Below are 26,717 nucleotides of genomic sequence, written 5' to 3'. Positions count from 1 at the left end.
GGATGGATGGGATATTGGGAAGGAATTGTTCCAGGGGAGGATGGGCAGGGCTGGCACAGGGTACCCAGAGAAGCTGTGGCTGCCCCGGGATCCCTGGAAGTGTCCAAGGCCAGGTTGGACACTGGGGCTTGGAGCAGCCTGGGACACTGGAAGGTGTTCCTGCCCATGGCGGGATAGTGGCAGTGGATCACCCATTTCATTCCAACCCCCACCCTTCTGTATGGTGATAGTCACATTTAGGAATTACAAAACAAAGCTATCTGGTCTTAGGACAAGCAGGGAAATTTTTCCAGCAAAAAGGGAAGCAGAGACTTCCATGCCAAGTGAGTAATTTCACCTGGACTCCCTGCCAGCAGGTGCTCGAGAGAAGTGAATTTTACCTATTCCCCCACCACCACCAGCCTCCTCCTGCGGTTCCCAGACGGTGATCCTGGGAAGAACAGGAGCTGTTGACAGCTTCCACGTCCAAGAGCATCAGAGGAAGTCTCAAAGGGAGCAAAGACTGGGAAGAAGACACTCTGGGGAAGAGAGATGTTTATTTTGGGTTTGTGTGGTTCATCTGGGTTTTTCCATGACTCTCAGCATCTGAGATGCCTTAGGAATCTCATGGGGGAAGTTCACATTTAGCCTCATCTGATCATTTTCCTGCAGAGGCTGCCCATGGAAGCAGACTTCCACTTAAGTGAAGAACCAAAAGTGAGGGCCAGGGCTTCACCACCCTCACAGGGAAGGACTTTTTCCCAATATCCCATCGAATCGTGCTAAACCTCTTGGAAATGCCATGAATTTGGCACCACACTTGTCAGGAGACAGATTTCCCTGCACCCAGAAACCCCCAGTCTCCAGGTCCAGAATCCCAGAAAGGTCTGAGCAAACTGGGATGAGCCAAATGACAAAAAAAAAAAAAAAAAAAAAAAAAAAAAAAAAAAAAAAAAAAATAAATAAATCCCAGAAAGTGGCTTAATAGCCTCTAGAAGCTAATTGCCAATTTCAGTCAAAGCCTGTTACCCAAAATAACCAGTCCAAACACCTCATTAAAATTGGGATTAAAAAGAGTTCCAAGGCTTTTTATAAGTCCAGGGCTCCAGAGTGGCTTTGTGTCCTGATGGAGGAACATTCCCTGCCCTCCTCAGCACTTTCTCCACAGGGATTGGAAACGTGGGACAAAGCAAAGCTGCTCCTGCACTCAGAGCCCTCAGCCAAGAGCCTCAGGAAAAGACAACAGCCACAAGGAATAGGGAAACCTCCTCCAGAGATGGGAATGTCAGTTCAGGAACACTGGAAAATTAAAGCGTATCAGAAACCAGGTTTGTACCATTCCCAACCAGTGAGACATCCACTGACAACCCAACTAGGCAGATAAAAATGACATTTTATTTTGTGAAGAACACTTGAAAAATAAAGATGAAAGCTCTTCCAGGCTTTGCAAATAACCATCAGAAACCAAGAGTCACAAAGACTCCATTTCCAAAAGGTGTTTCCTCCTCTCAGCCCCATTTTCGATGAACTCTCTCATTGTGGAATGGCCCAGAAGAGTTTAAAGGGAAAAAAAATAAACAACAAAACATTTTGAGCCAACATTAGAAATAATCCAAGATTGGTTCAGTGCAGGCGCTGCTACATTACACTTGAACAAAGGCACAAAATTCCCACTTGGAATTTGCATTTCAATTTCTCCAAACCTGGTGTTCTCAGGGAGAGACCATAGTGATTCAAGAGGGGAAGGCTATGCTCAGTCCAGTTCTCCAGCAGGAACCAGAGGAACTGAAGTGACAGCAAATAAATCCAATGGGCTGGAACTACATGGGAACACAAACCTTTGGAATCAGCACCTCTGATCCCTGCTGTAAACCCAGGCTCCCAAGAACACCTGAAACAAGGTGACAAGATGGGAAAACATCTGCTGCCCTCCCCTCAGGCAGAAAATGTATCAGTGAAACTGGGATTTCAGGATTCAAGTGAGTGGGGACATTAAACAGCCCCTTGTGCAAAGCATCAGCCCCAAAAAGCTCAGGAGCACCTGCTCAATTCTAAAGATATGAAGAGAAATAAATGATTATTATGTTTCATAGTGTTTTTCACTTTTTTTTTGCTGATAGCAGACTGTCAGTTTTTATATCTTTATGCTGTCTGAAATACCAGAATACTGTTAACCTGTAAAAGATACATGAAAAATCTCATGTTAGCCAAAATTTGAGGCAATCTGCTCAACTAGCAGCTCCCACTACAGAATCTACACATATAGCAAATAGGTCAAATATTTACCACAGCCCCCAAAACCAAACTTGTGCTTTGTCCTGTCATTATCACAGATTTAATTAAGGATAATCAGGCTCACTTTGGAGTTAATACTTAGAGCCTTTGACCTGGAGCCCAGCTCAGTGAGCTGCTCAAAGTCAGCTCAGGACACCACAAGAAACAGGTTCTCCAATGTAACAGAATATCAGAACAGCTGGAAATATGAGAAATAAGGAAAATTACCCTGAAGAGGTGCACTGAAAATAAATACAAGCCTTTTTCCTGAGTACAGTAAAACCCACTGGAGATCAAATATCAGATCTGTCCATTTTTCCCAACCATTTTGTCTGATAGCAAAGTTTAGGGAAAACAAAAACACCCTAGAAACTGCAAAATGAAGTTTACGGGTAACAAAACAAGCCCCAGAAACTTCAAAATCTAAGACTGCAAACCTGTTGCTCCATATCACAAAAGGTCTCCAGGTTTTACATCCTGACATGTCCTAGACTTGCTCTCTTTTTGACCCTATTTCCTACACGTTGCTCAGAGATTTCCACATTTCCTTCATTCTTTGGGCTGACTCCAGCTCCTAGAGATTTAGGTTTAGAGATAAAGAGAGAAAAGCAAATTCTGCTATCAATAGCAACTTCAGTGATCAGAGATGGGAAAAATTTCTAAAAAGAGATGATTATGACTGCATTAAAACTCAGTAGTGGTGGTGCAAGAGGTTACATCTGACCGAACAATGCATTTTGGGTGATTACAAAAGAGTCACCAAAGGGTTATACAATATATTAATCCTTTTCCTCCTCCATAAAGTGCATTTACTCAGCCTGAGAGTAAGTACCACACTGAGCAAGGGACCTTAAAGCACTTCCCCAAGAGAGAACAGAAGAAAATGAGAGTTATCCTGAATCCTACAGCCAGCTTGTGCCTCAGGGATCCTTGAAGACACTTTGGGAAAGCTCCTCTTGCTGCTGGAGCTGAGGCCCTGCAGGCCAGGTTAGTACAGGGTGGTATGGGCAGAGAAGCTCCTGGTACTATCTGAAAACCCCCACATTGATGGAAAGAGCCACTTCTGGCTTGCGGGGCTTCATGGGGAGCTTCTCCTCGGGGAAAAACAGATCCCGGACCTGCTCCTGGCGGCTGGAAAATAGAAATAACATGGTTAATGTTTAGTGCTGGGCCTTAGTAGGGTGAGCCTGGCCTGAACGGAGTTCCAGTGAGCTGTGAAAACAGCCTGTGCAAGGCCAGGCCAGCCAAAGTTCATTTTCATCTCCATGGTGAGTTCCAGGAGGAAAAACCACAAGGCTCAGCAGAAAAATCATCAAGAGCCAGGAGTCTGAACTATCCAAGTGCTCCCTGCAGGATTACTGGAACTGCATGCTCTGACAGCACCCAGCTACCACTGGCTTCAAAAATTGTCCAATTAGGCTGAATCATGGAATGGTTTGGATTTCTAGGGATTCTAAGGACCACCCAGGGCCACCCCCTGCTACAGGCAGGGACACCTTTCACTACCTCAGTTGCTTCGAATCCTGTCTAACCTGGCCTTGGACACTTCCAAGGATGGGGCCGCCAGAGCTTCTCTGAAAAGCAGCAAACACTTGGCATATTCCTAAAGAAAAATGAAAGTACATCTCACTACCTTTTCCTCTTTTCTAGAGCCAGCTGCCTTTGCTTCTCTTTCCCAATGTCATCCCTGATGGTGCTGAAGTCCTTGGTGTCATCAAGGAGAAGGTTCTGTTATGAAGGATTGGAGAGATAGAAGGTCAAACTATTTCCCAGCTGTTCCTCGACTGACACAATAAATGTCCAGGTTTCTTTTGACTAGTATTGCACTGATTAATTTCAAGTTAATTAGAATTACAATGGTTTGAGTTGGAAGGGATATTAAAGATGATCCACTGCCACCCCTGCCATGGCAGGGATGCCTTCCACTATCCCAGGTTCCTTCAAGCCCTGTCCAACCTGGCCTGGAACACTTCTGGGGATGTGTCCACTCCTTCCAATAGGCTAAAACAGCAGACAGGACATCACATTTTTCTCCTACTGCTCTAAAACCCATCCAGAATCTTCTTTCCTTCTAACTAAGCCTGATTGCTAGCTCAGAGCTCAATGCTGAGTAATTCCTTTTCACACCTTAAAACAGAACTGTCCTAGTTCAGTAATCCATAATATGTAACAGGTTTGTATCTATAATAGGATTTTTAAAGGGCACTTCCTTGGATTCTACTCACAATTAAAAAAAAAAAACAAAACAAAACCCACAAGTCATAAAAAGAGGGGAAGAAATAGGAGAAAAAGGAAAAGCAGCAGCAGCAAGAAATTTCCTACCAACACAATGCAGTGTCCAAACCTACATCCCAGTACTCTCAGAAATGCAGCAGGATGAGAGAAAATCAGGAAGAAATAAAGATACTGCAAAAGGGACATTGCTTGAACTTGATCCTCATGCAACAATTAAATCCAGGGAAATTTACCTTCACGCCAATGATGTCTCCATCCTTCAGGTGATAAGGTGCTGACTGTAAACTCTCCCGCTTTTTCCTCCTTTTCCTCTTGGAGATTTGCTGTGTCTGAACAAAATCAAAGCAGAAGAGTTTGGAATTCTCCTTAAATTCAATCCTTAAGACCTGCAGCCCAAACCAACACATTCTCCTCTCCAACAACTGTTAGATTCTGTCAATCCAGATCTTACCCAGCTAGATATTGGCAGCCACTCAAATCTCTCAGGGAAGTATTTGGCTATTTCAATTTTATCTACAGGAAGACAATAGTGAGAAGCTACTCTTTGCCTCAGAGCCCAGGTTGTGCATTCCTTGGAGATATCCCACACCAAATCCCAGGAGTCAGAGTAGTGTCTCTCTCCTGGTATTGCCATCTGGACTCGCAGCAGCAGCTCCTGGGGGCTGGCAGCAGGATAAGAGAATGGAAATTCTTGTGAGCCATGCTTTCAGAATTCCCAGCTTCCCCTCCCCCCCCACCAACCCTCCCTTCACTTTGTGGAAAACAATAAACAACTTCCAATGTTTTCCCACATCCTGAGAGCCCTGAAGTTAAAAGCTACTCAGTGAAGGCTTCCCTCAAATGCAGAGCTGTAAGAAACAGGAAAAATAAAGATCTTGAGCTCTTACCCCAAATTCTCTTCTTCCTGCAAGGGTTCTATGCAGATTTCCACTCTGGCACCCAGCCTGTAGTCACTGAAAACAGAACAGAGACTGTCTACATAGCTCTGGAGCCAAGCTGTGAGAGGTGAGGAGAAGGCTCCAGGGAGAGCTCAGAGCCCCTTCCAGTGCCGTAAGGGCCTCCAGGAAAGCTGAAGACAAGGGATGGAGTGATAGGACACAGGGAATGGCTTTCCACTGCCAGAGGGCAGGGATGGATGGGATATTGGGAAGGAATTGTTCCCTGGGAGGGTGGGCAGGACCTGGCACAGGGTGCCTAGAGAAGCTGTGGCTGCCCCTGGATCCCTGGGAGTGTCCAAGGCCAGGTTGGAAACTGGGGCTTGGAGCAGCCTGGGACAGTGGAAGGTGTCCCTGCTCATGGCAGGGGTGGGACTGCTCATCTCTAAGATCCTTTTCAACCCAGACTGAGCTGATGAATCTCCCCATAATCCATCCCACACCCAGCCTGTTGCACATTCCCCAGGAAACCCACCTGAGTCTCCGCTTGTTGTCCCGGAGGAGCTTCCCAGGGCGTTTGCTGTCCATTGTCCAAGCTCTGAGGAATGAAGGGAGGGGCACAACCTGCTCCTGGCAGCAGGGTAAGGTCAGAGCCTGAAAAACAAATACTTGGTCAATCATTCTAGCAGCCAGTCAGGAAAAATAGAAAAGCACTGGATTAACTCTGAAGAAAAGGGGACAAGGTGTTGAGATTTACTCCACACCAGCTCTTGCTTGTGGCTATCAGCAAAACATTCACTTTTCAACCTCAAGGGGAGTTGGATTACCCTCCCTCTCAACAATTCTCAACTCAACTTCCAATTCCAAAGTACCCAATTTACTTTTTAACCAAAATTTGAACAAGTAGGAGGAAATAAGGCTGTTGAAATCCTTGCCCCAGTCTCTGGCCAAGTGCTGAGCTCCTCTAAGCCCTTCCCAAGGACACAACACTTCTCATGCTCAGCCAGCTCTCCTTGTTCAAGCTGCAAATAGCTCTCTGTAGCAGCAGTCTGCAGAGCCCAAAACTGAAGTCATACCCAAAAAATAAGTGTTGCTGTGGAGCAGAATCAGGTGAGAGATAACTTCCCCATGCAGTTCAAGTAGAACAATCAACTGCTTAAACCACACAGAGCTTTTTGGTAGGACTGGGTTATACACTTCTGTGGGTTTGGGGTTTAGTTTTTTTAGTTTTGGGGTGTTTTACTTCGTTTGGTTTTTACTGTATTAAAACTGTACAAAGGTATTTTAGTTTCTGGCCAAACAAAATAAACCAGACCTTCCTGGCTGACAAACTTGTGCACCCCAAAGCAATTCTTTATTCATCAGATTCCACACACAGAAACTTTAAAAAAATGCAGAAAACTAATACAGGAACAATGTGGAAATGGCAAAGTGGCTTTTTAAGAAGTGCTTGTCATGTGCATGCTTCCCATGGAGAGTTTTGACACTGAAATAAAGGCAAAAGCTGCAAGGAAGAGATTCAGCTGAAATGCACCGAGGCTCTCGCAGGCCAGGACCCGTGACAGGGAGGATGGGGACAGCAGGGACACTAAGGAAGTGTCTGAGCTATGTGCTCCATCTGCTTCTTGGTCCTTACCAGTGACCATGGCATAAATGCCATGGCACAACAGACTGGAGACAGGGGAAAAGGAAATAAAAGAGCTGTTAATAGAGCTCAAGTCATCACAACACCACTGCACAGTCCAACACAGGAGAACATCTAACCTGCATCTTCAGGTCTTCCAGAGAGGCCTCTCCTGCTATCTCTATCCTGCCAGCATAACAGAGATCCAGGCCTGGGTGGGTGGGTTCTGGTGGAGCTTGGAAGGGCAGGGGAAAAAGAGGGAGGAAGAATAAACAAATAACAGAAGAGTCAACATGATTTGCATAGTCCTGAGAGATAACAGACACTTCATGGTCACACTTCCCTTGGAGAAGGAATCTGGAGTTCACTTAAGAGTATCCAGGAATCCCAGACTGGTTTGAGTTGGAAAGGACCTTAAAGGTCACCTCATTCCAACCCCCTGCTATGGCCATATCCAGCACACAAAATACATACTGGTAATTTCCCAACAGTTCCTACACAGATCCTATACTGCAAATCTCAGAACTAGGAGCAGTTATTCCCATTGATAAATAGTGTTAGTTATTGGTTAAATCTACTGCGAGCAAAGCTAAATTGCTCTTAGCTCCACTAATCAACAGGGGAGAAAGTGAAGCTAAGAAAATGTTTGATGCAAAAGTAGAAAATTTCGAAGAAAACCTCTACAAGGAGAGGGGTCCTGCCCTGCAGCACAACTCAGCACCAGAGGAGTATTACTTTTAATACAAAATGAAAAATCAACTTGTCCCCCATTTTACTATTCACTTATTTCCACTTCATTTTCTTCTCCCTTCTCCACCCTCACTTGATTTTGCTGCCCCGGCTGCTTTTTGATCTGGATTTGGCCTTTAGAACAATAAACTGCATTTAAAGTCTTTGATACTATGCAAGCTTTACCCATCCCTCCTTTTCTGGCTTCCCAAAAAGCCACACAGCCTGAAGGGAATTAAATGTGCCTTGAAGCCAATCACATCTGTGAAGGAGATGCTTCACAATGCTGCCACTGCCTTCAGTACAAACACTGGCAAATAAAAAACCCCTGCTACAGAATTTAGTAGGGTTTTGAGCAAATCCAGCTGAGGAGCAGCCCTACAGGATTATCCAGCATTTATGTCCAAAACTGCATCTCTCTCCTGAGAGGTCCTTTTACCATAACCTTGATGCAACTCATGCAGCCCCTCCTAGATTTCAGAAGAGTTTTAAGGCTTTGGATTAAAGTCTGGCTTTGATTCAAAGAGGAATCACAGATGATTGCTTTCAAAGCCTGGCCAAACTCACTTGCTGCAGCAGACACCTGCAAAGCCTCCATCTTCCAGGTGATTCCGTTCACCTGGTCTTGTGCATGCTCTCCATGTTTCTTATGGCTTGAAGGCTTCAGCCACCAGATGGGGATTTTCAGGAAACCCTGGAACAGAAAATAGCAGGTGGCACAAGTGCTGTGTGCAGACAAGGAGAAATTTCACCTTTAGCACAGGAAGAGAGAAAATATTTGTTTAAAACTTAGCTTTTGGAACAGGCTACCCAGGGATGTGGTGGAGTCACCACTCCTGGGAATGTCCAAAGTATGTGTAGATGTGGCAGCTGGGGATGTGACCTAGTGGGGAACACGGTGGTGGTGCAGAAATAATGACGCTACAATTTTGCAAGGCACAACCTGTTCAGGGCCAGGTTGGACAGGGATTGGAACAACCTGGGACACTGGAAGATGTCCCTGCCATGGCAGGGTGGCACTGGATGGGCTTTGAGGTCCCTCCCAATCCAAACCACTCTGGGACTCTAAGTCTCCAGACACTGCTCACTCTCCTTTTATGTTCTAAATGACCATATAGTTATTGGCTTTGGTATTTATGTATTTGTTTTGTAAGTTATTGATCACAACAATTTTAAAATAGTATAATTTGTAATCCCTTTTAACTGCTGTTTGACATAATATAACCTGTCAGCTTTTGTATGCACTGTATAGCTTGTATAAATAGTAATATGATACATATATATTATATATTCAACATTAGCATATTAAAATAGAAACTATGTAATGCTAAATGCTCTTATTTGTATAACTAAGATAATGGTTATGAAATAGCTATGTTGAGTCAATGTATTTGTGGACTATCTTATCTGAATGATAACAGTACCAAGAACCAGGACACCAAGAGAAAAATTTACTACTGACTCTCTAGTTATCTGAAAGCATCAAAACAACAGAATGGAGCCTCGAGAAGAAATAAAATATATAAATTTAATCTACAGGATAGCATGCAGACAAGTCAAAGGTTAAAGCCAAAAAAGAATTCCTGGAACATATAAACACACAGGAATATTTTAATATGTATAATCATCATGAATATGCATTAAACCAATGTCATGAAAAAGTATATAAGAAAATTGTATAAAGCTAACAGGGTGCTTTCCAGCAACTTGCCAGGCACCCCAGCACTGTGTACAGTCTCTTTTATCCCTTAAATTTTTTAAAACATTTAAGAGTGAACCTTGCTCCTCACATTTTACCTTCTCTGGAAGCTTTCCTTCAGTTATAACCAAAGTGTCTCCTCTGCAAACGTTGAGTTCCTTCAGGGTGGCATTCTGCAGGAAGAGAAAGCACAGGGTCCCCTTTCAGCCCACAGCTGCCTTTCTCCCCAGGGAGCAGAGAACAGATGGATTCAAACAGGCTTCTCTTACTTCCTGACTTAAGGCTTCCCCTGCTTCGTAGCACCAGTCAAGCCTTCTCAAATGCCAGTTGTCACCTACCAAAACCCAAACACATACACACAGAAAACTACTTAGTCAATAACGCCAGTGTAGGAAAATACTATAAAACTCCTAAGTGTCAAGGGTCCTTTTTCTTTTGTTCTTTATTTTTATTTGCTTTTAAAACACAACTCTGACTAAATGAATTATTACTTCTGTCTTCCCCAGATCTTTTGCTGCACGAAAATAATCTTTCATTTGCACAGATCTCTCTTCCTCACCTATCTAATTATTTTCATTGGTTTCAGAAGAAAGAGAAGGAATTCCCACGTAGATAATTATTTGAATCTATGGCAAGCTCTTTAAAATAAGAAAAATATTATAAAGACTTCATGTTTAGAATTCTTTCCCCTTCTCACATTACAATGACACACAGATCATTGAAAAAACTTACAAGGTTTAAGGTAGGAAGAGCTGTCTTAGAAGTATTAAAAATTTGTTTCAAAAATATGTAAATAACGCAACTAACCTGATAATCCAGATTTCTCCAGCATTAAATTGAGACACTGAAAGAAGAAACACAGGATGACAGTTATGTCAATGCTGAGGCTGGCAAATAAATTTTTCAGCAAATCTATGTTAAAATTTTCTGACAAAGAGTGACTGATTGCTGGTCAATTCTTAAAACAAGACAATTAGATAGTCAAGATGTATTTGGGCTATATATTAAAACCTTCATGGAGGAGATGGTTTTCAGGCAAAAAATTCACCCCATCAGCTGAGTCAGCTTTCCCAAACTGGTAGAAAGTTAAATCTGTGCTGTCAGTTTGTTCCACTACGTGAACAAATTCTGCCCCAGAGTTTGCAGATGCACCTCTAAAAAACAAAAAAAGGCAAAGCTGCATATTCAACACTGGACTGGCAGCACCAGAGTTTGCTTCACTCTGTGCATGGCTCTTCCCAAATCCTCTGACTCCAGGTCTGTGCAAGGAACGTTGTCCAGGAGCTTGGGAGCAGGCAGCCTTACCTCTCTGACAGAGGCAGTCTCCTCCACAACTATCTCCATCTCAGGGCTGCAGTTCTGGTCATTCCCAACCATGAAGTACAGGAAGAGCTGAAAATTGAAAATCCAAGCACAAACTGTCAGAATAAATATGGAAGTATAAGAACAATTCCTCTGGCAAGAATGTCAAACAAGCACTAAAATGGCACAAAAAGCAAAGATAGTTGACTTATGGCCATCAGCAGATCCTCTTTAACCATCCCTGGTCTCTAGAAATGCACAACCACTCCTTCCCCTGCACATCAAGGCCAGGTTGGAGCATCCTGGGATAGTGAAAGGTGTCCCTGCCCATGGCAGGGGGTGGAATTGGATGAGTTTTAAGGTCCCTTCCAAGCCAAACCATTCTAGGATATTTACAACTTGCACATTCCAAGAGCAACATTCCCCCTTTTATTCCTTTATTCTTGTCCTGGTTTACAATACAAGATATATATTCTATTACCATCTGAGAAGGGTGATCATCCTTATCTCTGTGGGAAGTATCTTCTGTTAATGGGCCATTGAGTCCTGCTGTATAACTGATAAGATTACATCATCCCACTGAGAGATGCTCCAGCCAGGAGGAGCCAAGCCTTTCCTACCTAGATAAAAACTGAGGTTTAGAATGCCAAAAGCAGCCTTTTTCCACTGGATTCCAGAGGAAGAACCAGACTTTTTTCCACATCATCTGTGGACCCTTTGGAGGAAAACTGCACCTTCTACAATACCACTGCTTCAGCTGAACCACATCTGTAATCCAGGAGGACTGTAGCCACCATTTAATCAGACTGCACCAGCACCCTGACTGACAGGGTATCAGGTTGTAGTCTGACTGTCACTGATTTTGTTTTGTATTATTGCATGCATTTTATTTTTCCTTTTTCTTTTCCCTATTAAAAATTGTATTACTGACTTGAAGTCTCACTGGTTTTGCTTTTCAAACCAGTACAATTCTCTTTGGGAAAGTCCTTGCACCAGGCTCCTCCCATTCCACACTGCTGTACCTGAGTGGAAGTTGGAGCTTTCCCATGGCACAGCCCAAGCAAGCTTCCCATCTTCAGTTCTGCTTCCTTGACTGTGTAATCCTCAGGCACTTCAGGGAAGACAAATAAAAACATCAATTTTATCATCCTCAGAGCAAGCTAAAACCCTCAGCCCTGACAGCAGATCTGTGAGTGCCCTGTGAGGAGAACAAAGGCATGGAGAACTCCAGAGTCAAACAGGAGCACAGGTGGATTAGGGATATAAGCAATAAAACCAAGACAAACATTTCCATTTAATCCCTATCTTTGTATTGGTACTGTTAATTAACTTAAAAACTGGAAAAAAAAACCCCACACAACTGGTTCAGTTAAGCCTGGGAATCAGTAAAGTTATGTGTGGGTACTTCTCCCAGGAAAGGACAAACAGAGGCTCAAAATCTCCCCAGTGAATTTCTTACAGAACAGTGATGCAATAAATGAATTTACCTGGAGACAGAAGTTTCCCATTGCCACTAACAGGTCTAAGACAGCTCTTGTTTGCTGCAGCAAAAAGGGCAGGAAAAAGAAGTATTAAGTAATTCCAAGAGGAATAAAGTAGCAATTTTGCTCAGCATCTCAGACGAGTAACACTTTTAAGATTAACTACAACAGGTTTATCTTAGAGGCCTCCCTCTGTGACATCAAAAATGTAACTGGAGAGAAACTCCTCAACACTCCAACATTCTCAGCTTTTACTCTTCCACTGAAAGGAAAATTCTACCACTAAACCCACTCAAAAGCCAGTAAATGGTAACATTAGCAGACTGATAAAGCAGCTGAACACTTACCCAGCTCTACCTCCAGCTGAAGCTCCTGGATGGCTTTCATTTTGATATCTGACATCACCTAAAAGACAGGGACATTAAAAGGGAAATGAATACCTCCAGCCTGGAATGCCACCAACACCCCTGCTCATTCAAGTGCCAGTGCACAAAGCTAATCCTTCCCCTCTCTTTTAGCTCTTGTTACTGACACTGTCTCCAACTTCCATTTGCAGAATGGTCCAAAGAGAAAACAGTTAGACACTGAAACACTGCACTGGTTTAAGCTATCTGCAAATATGCCAAGGATTGTAACTCTGAGCTCAACACTAATTTCAACAGGGAAAAGCTTCATCCCTGTGGCTAAATCAAATGAGCTGGGTCAAGTGCAGTGGCCAAGCTGTTCAGGAAAGCAGAGCCCTTACTGTTTCAACAGTGGCAGTGATTTTAACGTGTTTCTCCTCCTCTTCCACCCCACAGAAGTTTTTCACTTGGAGCCAGCTGATGTCATAGGTAAAGGCAGTCAAATTCCCACTTGCCACGTTGACAAAGCTGTGGGAATCAGCAGTGCAAAGAGTCAGAGACAGGAAAGCTAAACGTTGGCAGGGCTACATCACTCACCAGCACAGCTCCCAGATAAAAAGTTGATGACAAAGTTGTTCACAGTGATGGCATCTCGAGAGGGGAGAGGCCTCAATGAGCACAGAGTGTCACGAGGCCACAAATATGCCTTGGCAGCTTTGGATTCGCTAAGCATGAGTTATTCCCACCAGGCTTTTCCCTCTTTACAAGTAAATCAAGGGTTGTGACAGGTGCTGCATTTTGAGGGCAAGAAAAGTCTAATGGCTGATAAATAACCGGTCTCCAAAACTTCAGATGAAAATACTTGTATGTGAAAGCTCAAAGTGATAATTAGTTACAAGAATGTATACTGTTAGTATAACTTGAACTAAAAGGTTTTGCCAAACTTGCTTTCTTTGTTTAGTTACAAACAATCAAAAACATTACCTCTGATCATGGCTGTCTAAGATCAGCACAGAGCACCCATCCCTGAGCCCAACACTTCTGACTGTTTCCTTCATGTCCTCCTCATGGAAAACTTCCCAATTCTTGGCTTCTCTGTCTGCCCCTGAGCCATTTCTGAGGATGATGCCCCCAGCTGGAGCCAAGGCTGAGTGGAGCTGCTCCAGGCTGGTGCTGCAGGAGAAGACAAGCTGGGCCTCGCTGAAGTGCTGCCCCTTGCCACCCTCGTTGTGCTCGGCCAAGCGAAGCACGTTGAGCACCACGGGCTCGTGCTCAGGGCCCGTCAGCACCTTTGTGCCTCCAACCTGAAGGAAAGGAGCAAGGAATGGCAGCTTTGTCTGATCCGGAAAATACAGGAGAGACTTGGCAGTGAGCATATTGAGACAAAAAATGGACACTCTCCCCTCACAAACAAACCACCGCAGACCAAATTCTTACTGAACAAATAACCAGAGTGACCCACAGGTGTTGGGAAGAGAGAGCAAAATGTTATCCAGAGAATCTGAGGCTGCCCCTGGATCCCTGGAAGTGTCCAAGGCCAGACTGGATAAGGCTTGGAGCAACCTGGGATAGCGGAAAGTGTCTCTGTCCATGGCAGGGGTGGAGTGAGATCCTTAAGGCCCTTCCTAAACCATTCCATGGTAACAGCAGCTGGGAAAACAGTAGACACTGGGCAAAATCTAGAATACAGGAATTTAGCCCCTCAGGACATTAAAGAACTATCCAAATGTGACTGAACACAGTGACTTTACATTTTAAAAGCTTGATATTTCTGATACTCAACCTAAGTTCCTTGCTGAAGAAAATTTAATGACATAAAAGCTGCAATAGAAAAAACTATACCAAAAATAAAACCAAGACAAAACTGACTCTGTTACTACCTGTTTGGGTGGTTTTGTTTGGTTTGGGCTATTTTTTTTCCCCGAGAAAGACAAAATAAAATGGATACTTTTATCATAAAAATAATTTGAAAGTAGCAGTTTATTCCACTAGAGAGACAGAATAAAATGCTGTGCTTCACAACCACTTCCAGGTTAAGTGGAAGCCTTAATATTAAAAGGAAGATGGAGAACTATAAAAGCAGCACAGGATTTCCAGGAAACCTTGTGCAGTCTTATCTCTTCAGAACTGACTAGTAAGGAAGTGCTTGGTTCCTTTACCTCTTTCCCATTCCAGACAAATATGTCTGCTCCATCAGCCAGCCCAATGCCATCCAGGGTCAGCTCATCTCCTAAAAAATAGGAGCAAATAATCAAGTTCTTGCTCCCCACAAAACACACAAACAGGGTCAGCAAGCTTTTAAAAGTCACTATACTTAGAGAACTGTACAAGCATGGGGAGCAATATTTAGAGCAACTCAGTGTTTCTATTTTGATGTCAACATCATGGAGAGTTGTGTTATGTTCTGTTTGAACATCTGACCACAGAACATAAAATTTGAAAGCTATTGAGTAAGTTTTTACAGACTGACATTTAGAATTGCCTAACAAAGCAAAGCTGGAAACAAAAATGATGATTTGAAAAACTGATGCAGCCTTAATAAATTAATGAACTCTTAATGTGAGCATATCCCTTTACAAAATCTCTACTTCAGCTGAAGTCTAACCTACATTTTCCTTTGGTGTCACCCTGGCTCCTCTCTTCTATCCTCTCCTCCACCTATTAGGCCAATCCTATGAAAGCAAACATCCACAAGCAAATCAAGGGCAAGACACAGACTAAGTTCTTGTCAGCAAATGTGCTTAACTTGCTTAAGATCTGAATTTCACAACAAAGGTTTCACACCAAAGCCTCAAAAATCATTAATTCCACTAATAAGAGTGAAATAAATAATTTAAATAACTTCACATGAGTTCAAGCTGAAGAGTGTTCAGTAATATCCATCTCCAGCATGGTTCACAGATGGAATCTTTGATGGCTGCAGGAATCAAAATACAGCAATAGCACAGAAGCCTGACATGCAGGGCTCTTACCATCAAGCATTTGGTACAGGTGTAATCCTGCTGGTAAAGACTTGGCCATGCTGAGAACCATGTCCCCTTCCCAAGATTCCAACATCTAGTTGGGAAAAATAACCAGAAAAATTATGTAAAATAATGGTAGCAGTAACTCACAGCACTCACAATAATTACAATCTGCTGAAAGCTGCCACAGCCTGGCTCTCAAGCTCACTTGGTGACATTTAATTGGCAACTCCTTAAAAAGACAAAGACAACTCTGTCACAAAATGAAATATTAAGAATAAGCATGGAGTTCAGCAGTGTCAATCCATGGCCACGCACATGCTGCCCAAATATAATTAAATTAGCTCATGTGAACTTTGAAGTCTCCATAGTTAAAATTCCAGCAATTTCATGGCTTCAAGAGCAGACCCCACACCACTCTTTCCTCCTGTGTAAACTCACAGTAAGTTTTTAGCCTCAAACTCCATCTGCTGTTGAAAATTTCTCCTTGACAGAGGGATACGAAATATATTTGTAAGGTTGCAGTGGCTTAAGTAAAAATGAAGTTTATTTGATAGAGCAGATACCTGGAACACTGCATGCCGAAGGTCTCCCAGTGTTTTCCTTCTGTCAATAGTCAAATCCACCACGCTCTCTTTCCAAGAAAGTGAGGGATGCAAAGCCCCGTTGTGGAATTTATAGCAGCAGCTCAGGTGGAGATGTAAATCAATGCCATTGTTTGCTGAGTCACATTCAGCTCTTTGGGAGAACATCACAACAAACTGGTGAATTTAACCCCAATGAGATGCTTCTGCATACTGTCCTGGAACTGATCTTCCCAGGGCTAAATTCCCTGTTACATCCCCTCCTCCTTTATACCTGTCCCTAGTTGTAGCAGCAAACATTTAAAAAAATGAGTGGAATTCACTTAGAAACAGAATCCCAGGATGGTTTGGGTGGGAAGGGCCTTAAAGCTCATCCAGCTCCCCTCCGCCATGGCCATGGCTCCTTCCCCTATCCCATGCTTCCCCAGGCCTCATCCAACCTGGGCATGGGGCAGCCACAATCTTGTGTGAAATATCCCATAAACTGTCTCTCTTGTGTCTGTGTTTTGATATCATAGCTGTTATTCAGGCACATCAGCACTCATGACCCTCAACACAAGGGAACGTTTTGCCCAATCTGAATACCACAAGCTCTTCAGTTTTCTGGCAGAGAATATAATTGATCTGCAAATTCACCATAATCCAAGACCTTCCCCCTTCTCCCAGTTGAGAGCTCCCTCCATAAACACAATTAAGATAATTCATTCCACTCTGTCCAGAATTGCAGTAATTTTCTTCAGAAAATGGTACCATTTGAAACTCTAAATATGTTTCCCATGAAATTCTGTAGGCTGCCTGCTAACAGGGAAGGCAGGGAACCAGCAGAATATGGATACAGAAGTTATATTCTTCAATTAACCTCTGTGACATTGAACCATTTCAGTCCTGACTCTGCTCAAGGAATTTCTTTCCTTTTGAACCCCTTGAGTCCTGCTCCCAAGCTAAGAGCTGTTTGAGCACAGTGACACCAGTATACCTCTTTTTTTGCAGCTCTGTATTAGCAGCATTCATTTCATTCAGCAGGTGCTCAGGAATTTGGTACCTTGGATTTCCATGTGCTGCAACAAAAAAGTACAGGCTTAAAATCTGGTTTGGCAAACAAGAAGAGACATTACAGTACAATAATCACTGAAAACACAACTGCAAGATGATCTAAAGGACAAACAGTCTTTTATTCCTTCCAATCAACTTTAAGGGAAATCAACACATAAATTAACAATAACTTGTATTTGTTTTAGCTGATATTCTGCCATTATTTGTGGTGCATGCTAAAAAAAAATAGTCAGCTACAACCAATTAACAGGTCACCACCTCCTTGTATCTTCTTTTAACTTTTTTTCAAATGATCACTATAAGGAAAACTGGGGAAAATAAAGCTTGGAAAGTACAAAAATGCCCTCCTGAAAAAATGTCAAAGCAGAAAGCCCCCCCAGAATCTCCAGATGAGCTTTGTGTACCTTCAGGGGGCCTTGTCAGCTGAGCTTTTCTGTAGAATAGCATGTAGGCACTTTCTTTACCCTGGAATTGCTTCTCGATATCCTTCTCCTTGATGGGCTGAACTTTGGAATCATTCAGATCAAACCAGTGGCACCCAGCAGAAGCAGCCCTTGGCCTTGGGGGGCTTTTCTCACAGTTCCATTGTGCATCATTTTTCTGGGAAGGGCTCTGGAGATTTTGTCCACGAGAATCCAGCCTGAACAGGAGCTTGTGTGTTTCCTTCAAGCCAACCTTACTTCCATCAGGACTCAGCTGGAAAATCTGAGGATGATTCTGCAAATACTGAAAGGGAAGCAAGGACAGGATGAAGAAGATGCCAAGTTTTAAATGCAGAAGTCTGCACTAAGCTGCTCTACCTGATTCTTCTTGAATTGAAACAAGCCCCAGTAATTCAACCCTCATTTTATGGTGCTTCCTCATATATTTTCTCAGTTTACCTCTGTAAAAGCCTTACATCTACACTTCATACCTACATTTAATTATTTCTTGTGGAAACTGCAGGTAACTCCCTTCAAAAAACAAGCCAACATTAGTTTTCCACCTATCTACAACACAAATGCTGAAGTATTTATCTTAAAACATCATAAAATACAGCAATCAACTGGAAAACAAGCTTTTACCAGAGTACTAATTTCACAGACATGCTCTAAACAACCAAAAAATGGGATGCATTTTCAAACACTGATTTCTGTTCAGTAAGGTTAATTTTTATAGGCCAGCCATAGAGATGGAAAGAAAAAAAACCAAAAAGTGTCAAGCAGACGATTCCTGGGGAATTTTATGTTCTCAAGCCTGCTAATTCACATTACAAACCTCTCCTTGCACACACTAATTCAAGGGTCCATATTCTCAATTAATTCCTCCTGACTATTCAACAGGAATATAAATCATTAGAGATGTTACCTAAAACCAAAACTAGCAAACCTGTGATTACCTTTCGTAATGCTCCATATTGTTTTCTGTATTTCTTATTCCAGGATACCCCTTTCTTCTCCAGTAATTTCTGCCCTAATTGATCCACAGCAATGTGCTTAGCTTCCTCCTGCAGAGAATTGAAAAACTAAGGTAACAAAGGCTAAAAAAGTCAATGGCTCCACACAAATAAGCCAGTTTTGAAGTGTTTTACTCATTCCTGGCTTTTAATAAGCTGCTGTAGCATCATCTTGAAGTGTGTCAGAGGGGGTTTAGGTTGGATTTTAGGAAAGCACCCTCAGAAGCTGCTGGGTGCTGCCCAGGCTTCCCAAGGAATGGGCACAGCCCCAAGACTACCAGAGCTGCAGGAGTGTTTGGACAATGCTCTCAGGGATGCACAGGGTAGGAGTGTTGGGGGTATGCACAGGACCAGTGGCTGGATCAATGCTCCCTGTGGGTCCCTTCCAACTCTGGATATTTTTATTCATTTTGAAACAGCTTTGGTGAGCAGCTTTAGAAATACCCCAAAAGAACTTTTTTTTTTTTTCTGTAGGAAGAGCCACTGTTAATATTAAAGCCAAGTCTTAAATGCTTCACACCAAGTTCAGAAGAGCTCTGGACACTTAAGCCTGCCCGCTCTCACAAACACCAACCCCTGCAGGTTCTCTAGCTCCAAAACCAAAGCAATGAATTCCTTACATACCATACCTCTGATAAAATTCCTTTTAAGACTGCCAGTGGATTCTCTGTTTCTTTGGAATTTTCAGTGTCTCTTAAAAACTTCTCTTCAATCAGCCCATCCTCTTCTTCCTGGGTTAGAAAGACACTCAAATATTGTTGTTTCACACAGAATTAGAGGACTGGATTATTCTATGCTGACATGATCACGCACAATTTCAGAATGAACATTCTGATAAACTGCCTTCTCAATGAGACAAGATACACAATGCCTCATTAAAATACTAATTAAGTTTGGATGCACATTCTTAATACTCTTCTGGAAAGTACAACCTCTAAAGCAAGGAACAGAAGGCTTTAGGACTTACTTGGAGTTGCCAGTTTCCTAATTCATCCACATCTCTGATATAAACATGATAGTGTCCTCCATAGCAGCCACCTTTGTGTATAATAACAGAGAAGAGCTCATACATGTACTCTGAATCATCCATTTCAGTCTTTAAAAAGAAAAACAATAATTGTAACAACAACTGAGGTCAGTCTCTCACACAAGGACAGCTTTATACCTTCAGCATCACTTCAGACATTTCTCAGTGTGTGTTTGTACACACAGACTGAAATGGCTTTTGAGGGCTGGGGATACAAGGAACAACTGGCACAAGCCACAGGCTGACAGATCATAAAATCCCAAAACTGTTTGGGTTGGAGGGACCTTATAATTCATCTGGGTTCCCACAGGGGAAGGGACAACTTCCACTAGCCCAGGTGGCTCCAAGTTCTGTCCAAGTTGGCCTTGGACACTTCCAGGGATAGGGCAGCCACAGCTTCCCTGGGCAATCCATGTTATTAAAGAAGAAGAATTCTGAACCATACTGGAAATTCAAATTATTTTCAATTTCAGTGTTTGTTCACAACCAAGCTTATTTTGTTTAAAAAGGGGAGAAAAAAGAAGCAACACTTGGAAACACTAAAATTGGGGAGCAGGAAGGAAGGCTTCCTCAAATGCAAACACTGAGAAATTTCCAAGTTTGCATTGCAACACTTGAAGAAAAGTGTCTGTTCCATAACAGTGCCTCTGTTACGCTGTTTAAGGACCAAAATTTGTCATCAAGCAATGGTATAGCTCAGTTTATAACCAGAAACACATTTATGACTGCAAATAGATTCCTGAGAAAAATGGAATAGCTACATGCACCTAAAGCACAGTATAGCTCAATTTATGCATGATGCTATCAGAGAATAACCACACAAAAATAAACTTCAATTTCCATTTCCAGATAATCTTCTTATGAAGAAAAGGTTAGATAACTTTTGGGTAATTATTTTACCCTTCCCCCTTGTAGCTACAAGGTAGCTCAGTTTGGAAGTCAAGGAGGACACCAGAAAGCTACTCAAATACCTGACAAAATGCAAAAAAAAAAGATAACCTTGAGCTGTGGCTTCTCTGCTGAGTATACAGAAACTTTTAACAAATTTTAAGTGCCCACCTGCTCACAGAAAGGCCTCAGGTTGATCTGGACGGGGAATGTGTAGCAGCTCGTTTCCTTGTACCTCTCACACTTCTCAAAGTCAAAGTTGAACCTCAGGAGGGAAATTGTGAGGAAGGGAGGCAGCTTGCGTAGTTTAGCAGACTGGGAAGGGATTTAAAAAACACTTTAAGCATAGACTTAGAACAAAATTGTGCTTCCACCTTGCTGTGGTCAAATCCTTTTCCATCAAAGCTTTGTTGCCACCAGAGAGACAAGATCAATGCCCTCATTTTTGAAATGTCTTCACTAATTCTCAACTTCCCTTCCAACTACAGAACCTAAAAGCAACCCAGATCTTCTTCCTCCTGTTGAGCCCCACATCCTCCTTGACAGGTGAACACCACTCCAAACTTGATCCTGCCCCAGCAAATAAAGGACACTAGTGAGATTCCAGTCAGTAATGACATTTCCACAGCCCATGGGCTCTATAGAGGCAGTTACAAAACAACCAAGAGCTAAAGTATCCCTCATTTCTACAGGGGAGCTCCCTCCAGGCAGGAAAGCCAGGAGAATCCATTTTAATTATTCCAGATCAGTCCAGATCCAACCACTTGATGGGTGAGTACATCAAGAACCCTCATGAGAAGTAAAACCAACCATCTTGTACCACCTGTGACAGCAGGTGTGGGTTCCATGGCCACCCTTCTGAGCTTTTCCAACGTCTCCATCCTGGTATCCACTGGCAGAGTCATAAAACGAACACACACAGAGTTTAAGAAATCCCCTGAATTAGGAATTCCATTTGTATCCACAGGCTGGTAACCCTCAGCTCTGTGAGTTCCTGCCAAAATTCAGAGTTCCCACTCTCCTCCTGAATATGGGTGAGCACTTGAGAGGCAGCTTACTCTGTACTGCCTTGAACCCAGCCCAGTTAAACCCCAGCCAGCCCTTGCAACAAGACACATGAGGCACTGCTGAATGTTCCTGAACTCCCAAGTCACTGATTAACCTGGCCTGACCTCAGTTTCCCTTTTAACTACTCCCTCCACATCCAGAGGGCTGCAGGGTTTGGACTTCACCCATCCTGCAGGAGGGCCAAGGAGCTCTGCTGCTGTGACCAGGGCAGAGCACACCAACAGCCTGAGTCTGCTTCCCTCCACAAAAACAGAGCAACAGATCCCATTCCCTGCACAGAGCAACAGCTACTCATTGTTCCTTTCTCTCATTTGGGTTCTCCAGAGGTTGAGTTTCCATGATTTCTCTCACTGCATGTTTTCATTTTATCCTCTAATTCATCTTTTAGTCAATCCTCCAAAATGCCCAGAGCAAGGTGCAACAGAGGTGTTAAACAAGTTAGTACTCTCCTAGTTACACCACACTCAATGTTAGACAAAAAACTGCAACAATATTCAGGAAATGAGCCACAGGAGCTTTGCTTGACATCCCTGCTGAGGTTTCATAGAACCCCAGAATGGTTTGGGTTAGAAGGGACCTTAAAGCCTATCCAGTGCCACCCTCTGTCATGGGCAGGGCCATCTTCCCCTATCCCAGGGTGCTCCAAGCCCAGTCTTGGACACTTTCAGGGATGAAGCAGCTACAGCTTCTGGGCAACATGTGCCAGGGCCTCCCCACCCTCATAGGGAATGATTTTGTCCTAATATCCCATCTAACCCTAAATCATCCCACCCCAAGGTGTTACCTTTGAAGCTTCAACCAGTTTATCACAGGCTCCACATCGATACAAGTTGTCATTCTCAAAGTACTCTTCTTCCACGTACATGTTCCACAGGGCCTCCTCCAAGCCAGCCATGCCTTTCACTGCCACTGTGAGGTCTAAGAAATCTTCCTGTGCAGAAAGGACAAGTACGGAGGTTCTGAGGGGTGTAGGTTTGTGGTGATTAGAAAGATACCCATCCTATTAATCACAGTGATAAGCAAAAATCCCTCATACAGTCACACAAATTGATTTTCAAAAAGTAATTTTTTAAATTACAAAGAACATAAAAGACTGTCAAATACGTTTTCCTCTTACCTCACTGCACTCTGTGCTAACTACATCTACCAGAGGCAGGGCTTGTGAACTCAGAAGATGCAAAACATTTGGTTTTTTTACCTCTCATTTAGAAAACGCAGCCAAAGATTTAAACACTCAATACCTGGATTCAACAAGGCACCCAACAAGGATGACTTTATTTTTGGACTTCAAAAACAAGAACATTTTAAGTCAACAGCCTGAAAGAGCCTGCCAGTTGAAGATCCCTGGCTTTACCTGTCTCTCACTGACATTCTTGCACTCCTTACAAACAATCTGGTTGACAACAATGCCATGGTACAGGCGGTTGATGAGGTCGTGGCCTGATGTTCCCACAAGAGAAGTCTCCAAAGCACTGAAGAGGATCCTGTTCAATTCCTGCACATCATGCTGCCTCATCTCCTACAGGAGAAAAACCCACACAGGAAGGAATGAAACACTGCTGTGCTTGGCTTATGGCTTAAAAATAACACATCAAGTGTCCCAGAGTTTGAACGACTACTGATACATTTACTCCTTGAGTAGCGAAGTACTACCTTTATTATTGTTGGTTATGCTACAGCCCACCTAAGACACTTCCACTTGGGTAGAATCATTGAATTCCAGAGTGGTTTGGGTTGCAAAGACCTTACAGATCATTTTGTTCCACTCCCTGCAATGGGCAGGGACACCTTCCACTGTCCCAGGCTGCTCCAAGCCCCAATGTCCAACATGGCCTGGGACACTCCCAGGGACCAGGGGTAGCCACAGCTCCTCTGGGCACCTCGTACCAGGGCCTCCTCACCCTCACAGGGAACAGTTTCTTCCCAATATTCCATTTAAACCTGCTCCCTGTCAATCTGAAGCCATTCCCGAGATGTAGATGAATCTCTGACTGACACAGTTCAACTTGGCTGAGAATCTGAACGTCTCAGGACTAGAAGCCTGTTGGAAAAACACTCCTTAAAAACAAAGGGAAAGCAACTGGAATTGTATCCAAGAGCACAATCATCTTCTGTTCCTCCCTATAAACAACTGTCATGGACTCCATGTAGAGAACCAACAGGACGCACCAAGAGCTGACCCAATTCAATGTCATCTCTGCAGGCTGAAGGATTTTAAGGATATTTCCTAAATGTCAGGCTTCCAGATCCCATCTCTATGCAGGGAGGAGTGTGGCGAAGGAGACCGGTACCTCATGGCTGCTCCAGCCGAAGCTCTCGGTGAGGTCAGTGGTGGATGCAGCCTGCTGGTCCAGGAGCAGGAGCTGAGCGAACAAGCGCTGCAGCTGCAGCGGGATTATCCGGACCTGGGCACAACAGCAAGGGAACACAGCCAGCACATCAGACACAGCCTTCAAAGCAGGAATTTCAACAAAAACAGAAGCAATTTACCACAAAGTTGGTGATAAACTACCCCTGCCTATTTCACAATGCACACTGCTCAATTCATACCAAGCAGTCACTTTGTTCCCAACAATCTACAGTGTCTCACCTTACATAGCCAAGTAGAATGGTTTGGAGAGGGAGGGACAGTAAAGCCCATCCCATTCCACCCCTGCCATAGGCAAGGACACTTTCCATTGTCCCAGGCTGCTCCAAGCCCCAGTGTCCACTCTTGCCTTGGATGCTGCCAGGGATGCAGCCACAGCTTCTCTGGGCACCCTATGCCAGGGCCTGCCCACCCTCCCAAGGAACAATTCCTTCCCAATAATCCATCCATCCCTGCCCTCTAGCAGTGGGAAGCCATTCCCTGTGTCCTGTCCCTCCATCCCTTGTCCCAAGTCCCTTTCCAGCTCTCCTGAAGGGCTTGATAATGGGATGGAATGAGGTGGAAGGGAGGACACCTCAGCAGAAACAGACACCACATCTGATTTCTGAAGCAAAACCTCATGGCAATGAAAGCTTAGAATTGTGGGGAAAATCCAATATCAGCCAGACCAAACTGTCTCTCAGTGTCAAATTCAGGTTTTTACTCATTTTCATAAGTTTCACATGAACTGGAACCATATTTCTCCAAATCAACATCGGACAGTGACAAAAAAGGAAATTCCCACACCTTTGCATCTGGTTTCCTGCTGTCATCCAGAGTCCCAAGTTCTTCAGGTCCCAGGGAGAACAAAGCCTCTGCAATTGATAAAAAATTATTATTTAAAAAGACTACATCCTCTCTTTAAAAATGCAATGTATTTTAACGTCAAACACTATGATTTCATTCCGCAATAATTTATTTAAAGTGAACCGTGCCCCAAAATCACCTGAGTTCACCATTTTTCTTAAGTAAATAACCAGAAGTGCAAGTCTCACTAAAACATCAATCCAAACATTATTTTATGAAGGTTTTGAGCACCTCACCTCTAAATTCAGGAGTGAAAAGCAGAGTCTGCAGAAGGGAATTGAGGTAGCAGGTCCCACCCTGATTTTTGATTCCACTGAGGTTGGTGAAATCCCTGGGAGCTGGAAGCTCAGACTCTCTGGACTTTGATTTCTTCCCTTTCCCACAATGATTATTGGAAATAAAGGAAAAATCCTCTTCAAATAAGTCCCCAAACATTGTGAAGGCAGAAGAATCCTTCTAAAAGATAAAATAAGCATGTACTATAAAAAAATGCAGTTGAACCCACCCACCTCAAATCCTCCATGATAAACCAGAAAGCCCTGACAGAAGAATTTGCTTATATTTTTTCCACTTTATTCCAGTAATTTTAAAAACTAATCCATGTAAAAGTGTAAATTCATGTAACAATAAAGGAGGAATTAAAAGCATTTCTGTTATTACAGGTCTGAGCAGACTTTTCACCAGAATCAAACCCACCACAATTCCATTTCGCACAAAGCTGTCATTTATTCCTACACGTGAACTGTCTTGGATTGTCTTGAACCTTGGATTATCCTTATCCACCTCCTCCAAACCCCTGGGACTTCTTCATATGAGACAGCTTTTCCTCCTCTGAATGCAGCTCTTGACTGCCTTAAAATCTCCGCAAAGGCCCCTCCTCTCAAGCTGCTGGATGGAATTCCTAGACTTGGCACTCATTCCAAGCTGTTTCCCAGCCCTCATTCCAGTTTCCAGTCAGGCCTGTTGCACTTTAGCATTTAGCTTCTTCTCCTCCCTGAATGCCCAGTATTTTCTGAGTGGACCATTTGTCCCAAAAAAGGGCCATATCCAGGAGACACCACCCACCCACTATTCTGGAGAGACACTTGAGTGCCAAATCCTCCCTCGTTCCTTATTTCTGCATCCTCCCTCCCCTAAAAACCATGCAGGAATAGCAACTGGAAGGGATTCTAGATAGCCCAGTGCTCAGAGCACAGGGCCCCAGGCTGGAATAAATCCATGGCAGGAGAACACAAAATCCTGGAATAAATCCATGACAGGAGATCCCCACATTATCTAATATTTCCATGACACACAATCCACAAACCCCTCTAATAAACCCATGAGATTCCTAAACCCCTCTAACAAATCCATGACAGGAAAACCCCCAAACCCTCTAAGGTATCAATGACAAATGATCCCAAACCCTTGCAATAAACCCACAGCAGGAGATCCCAAACTCCTCTAATAAATCTACAAGAGGTGTTCCCAAAATCCTTTAATAAACCCATGGCAGGAGTTTCCAGATCTCCCTAATAAACCCACGGCAGGAGATTCCAAAATCCTCTAACAGATATGTTAAAGGAGCTCCCAATCCCCTCCAATAAATCCATGGCACGAATTACCGAACTCCCCCAATAACTCCATGGCACGAGTTACCGAACTGCCCCAATAACTCCATGGCACGAGTTACCGAACTCCCCCAATACATCCAAGGCAGGACATCCCAAATCCCCCCAATAAATCTGGGACAGAAGATTCCAAATCCCCTAACAGATCCATGCCAGGAGATCCCAGACCCCTCCAATAAACCCACAGCAGCAGATCCCCAAGCCCTTCATAACGAACCCATTCCAGGAGCCCCTCCAAGCTCCGCAGTCTCCCCCGGGCCAGCGACTCCCAGCCCTTCGGCGGCCCTCACTAACCAAGCCCGGCCCGGCCCGGACCTACAGCCACGGCTGCCC

At 43.5% G+C, this 26,717-nt stretch overlaps 1 protein-coding gene across 3 annotated transcripts; it reads right to left on the bottom strand.

Moving 5' to 3' along the window:
- Positions 1-1,360: 1,360 nt before the first annotated feature.
- USP40 (ubiquitin specific peptidase 40) lies at positions 1,361-26,717 on the bottom strand. 3 transcript variants are annotated; one of them, XM_062506600.1, is made up of 33 exons: positions 26,602-26,717; positions 25,011-25,230; positions 24,715-24,782; positions 23,852-23,965; positions 22,915-23,079; positions 22,345-22,491; positions 21,316-21,384; positions 20,664-20,807; positions 19,545-19,673; positions 19,207-19,308; positions 18,521-18,628; positions 17,547-17,868; positions 17,066-17,147; positions 16,072-16,243; positions 15,515-15,599; positions 14,702-14,772; positions 13,527-13,846; positions 12,944-13,070; positions 12,546-12,603; positions 12,205-12,258; positions 11,740-11,828; positions 10,721-10,807; positions 10,223-10,259; positions 9,685-9,749; positions 9,514-9,588; positions 8,284-8,410; positions 7,128-7,222; positions 5,899-6,017; positions 5,376-5,441; positions 4,940-5,150; positions 4,722-4,817; positions 3,887-3,981; positions 1,361-3,384 (listed from the first exon to the last, which is right to left on the bottom strand). In XM_062506600.1, exons 2-33 carry the CDS (start codon positions 25,207-25,209, stop codon positions 3,279-3,281), a joined length of 3,804 nt encoding a protein of 1,267 aa, XP_062362584.1. In that variant the 5' UTR covers positions 25,210-25,230; positions 26,602-26,717; the 3' UTR covers positions 1,361-3,278. The 3 variants fall into 3 exon arrangements, 2 of the variants coding, with proteins under 2 accessions (XP_062362584.1, XP_062362585.1); XM_062506601.1 differs by lacking the exon at positions 21,316-21,384; XR_009933866.1 differs by lacking the exons at positions 1,361-3,384; positions 3,887-3,981; positions 4,722-4,817; ... (1 more) ...; positions 5,376-5,441; positions 5,899-6,017 and having other exon boundaries at positions 7,143-7,222; positions 9,507-9,588.

Source organism: Cinclus cinclus, chromosome 21, assembly GCF_963662255.1.
Source record: "Cinclus cinclus chromosome 21, bCinCin1.1, whole genome shotgun sequence".
NCBI classification, from domain to species: domain Eukaryota; kingdom Metazoa; phylum Chordata; class Aves; order Passeriformes; family Cinclidae; genus Cinclus; species Cinclus cinclus.
The sequence above is the reverse complement of the archived record's forward strand: the minus strand, read 5'-3'. Positions and strand labels throughout refer to the sequence as shown.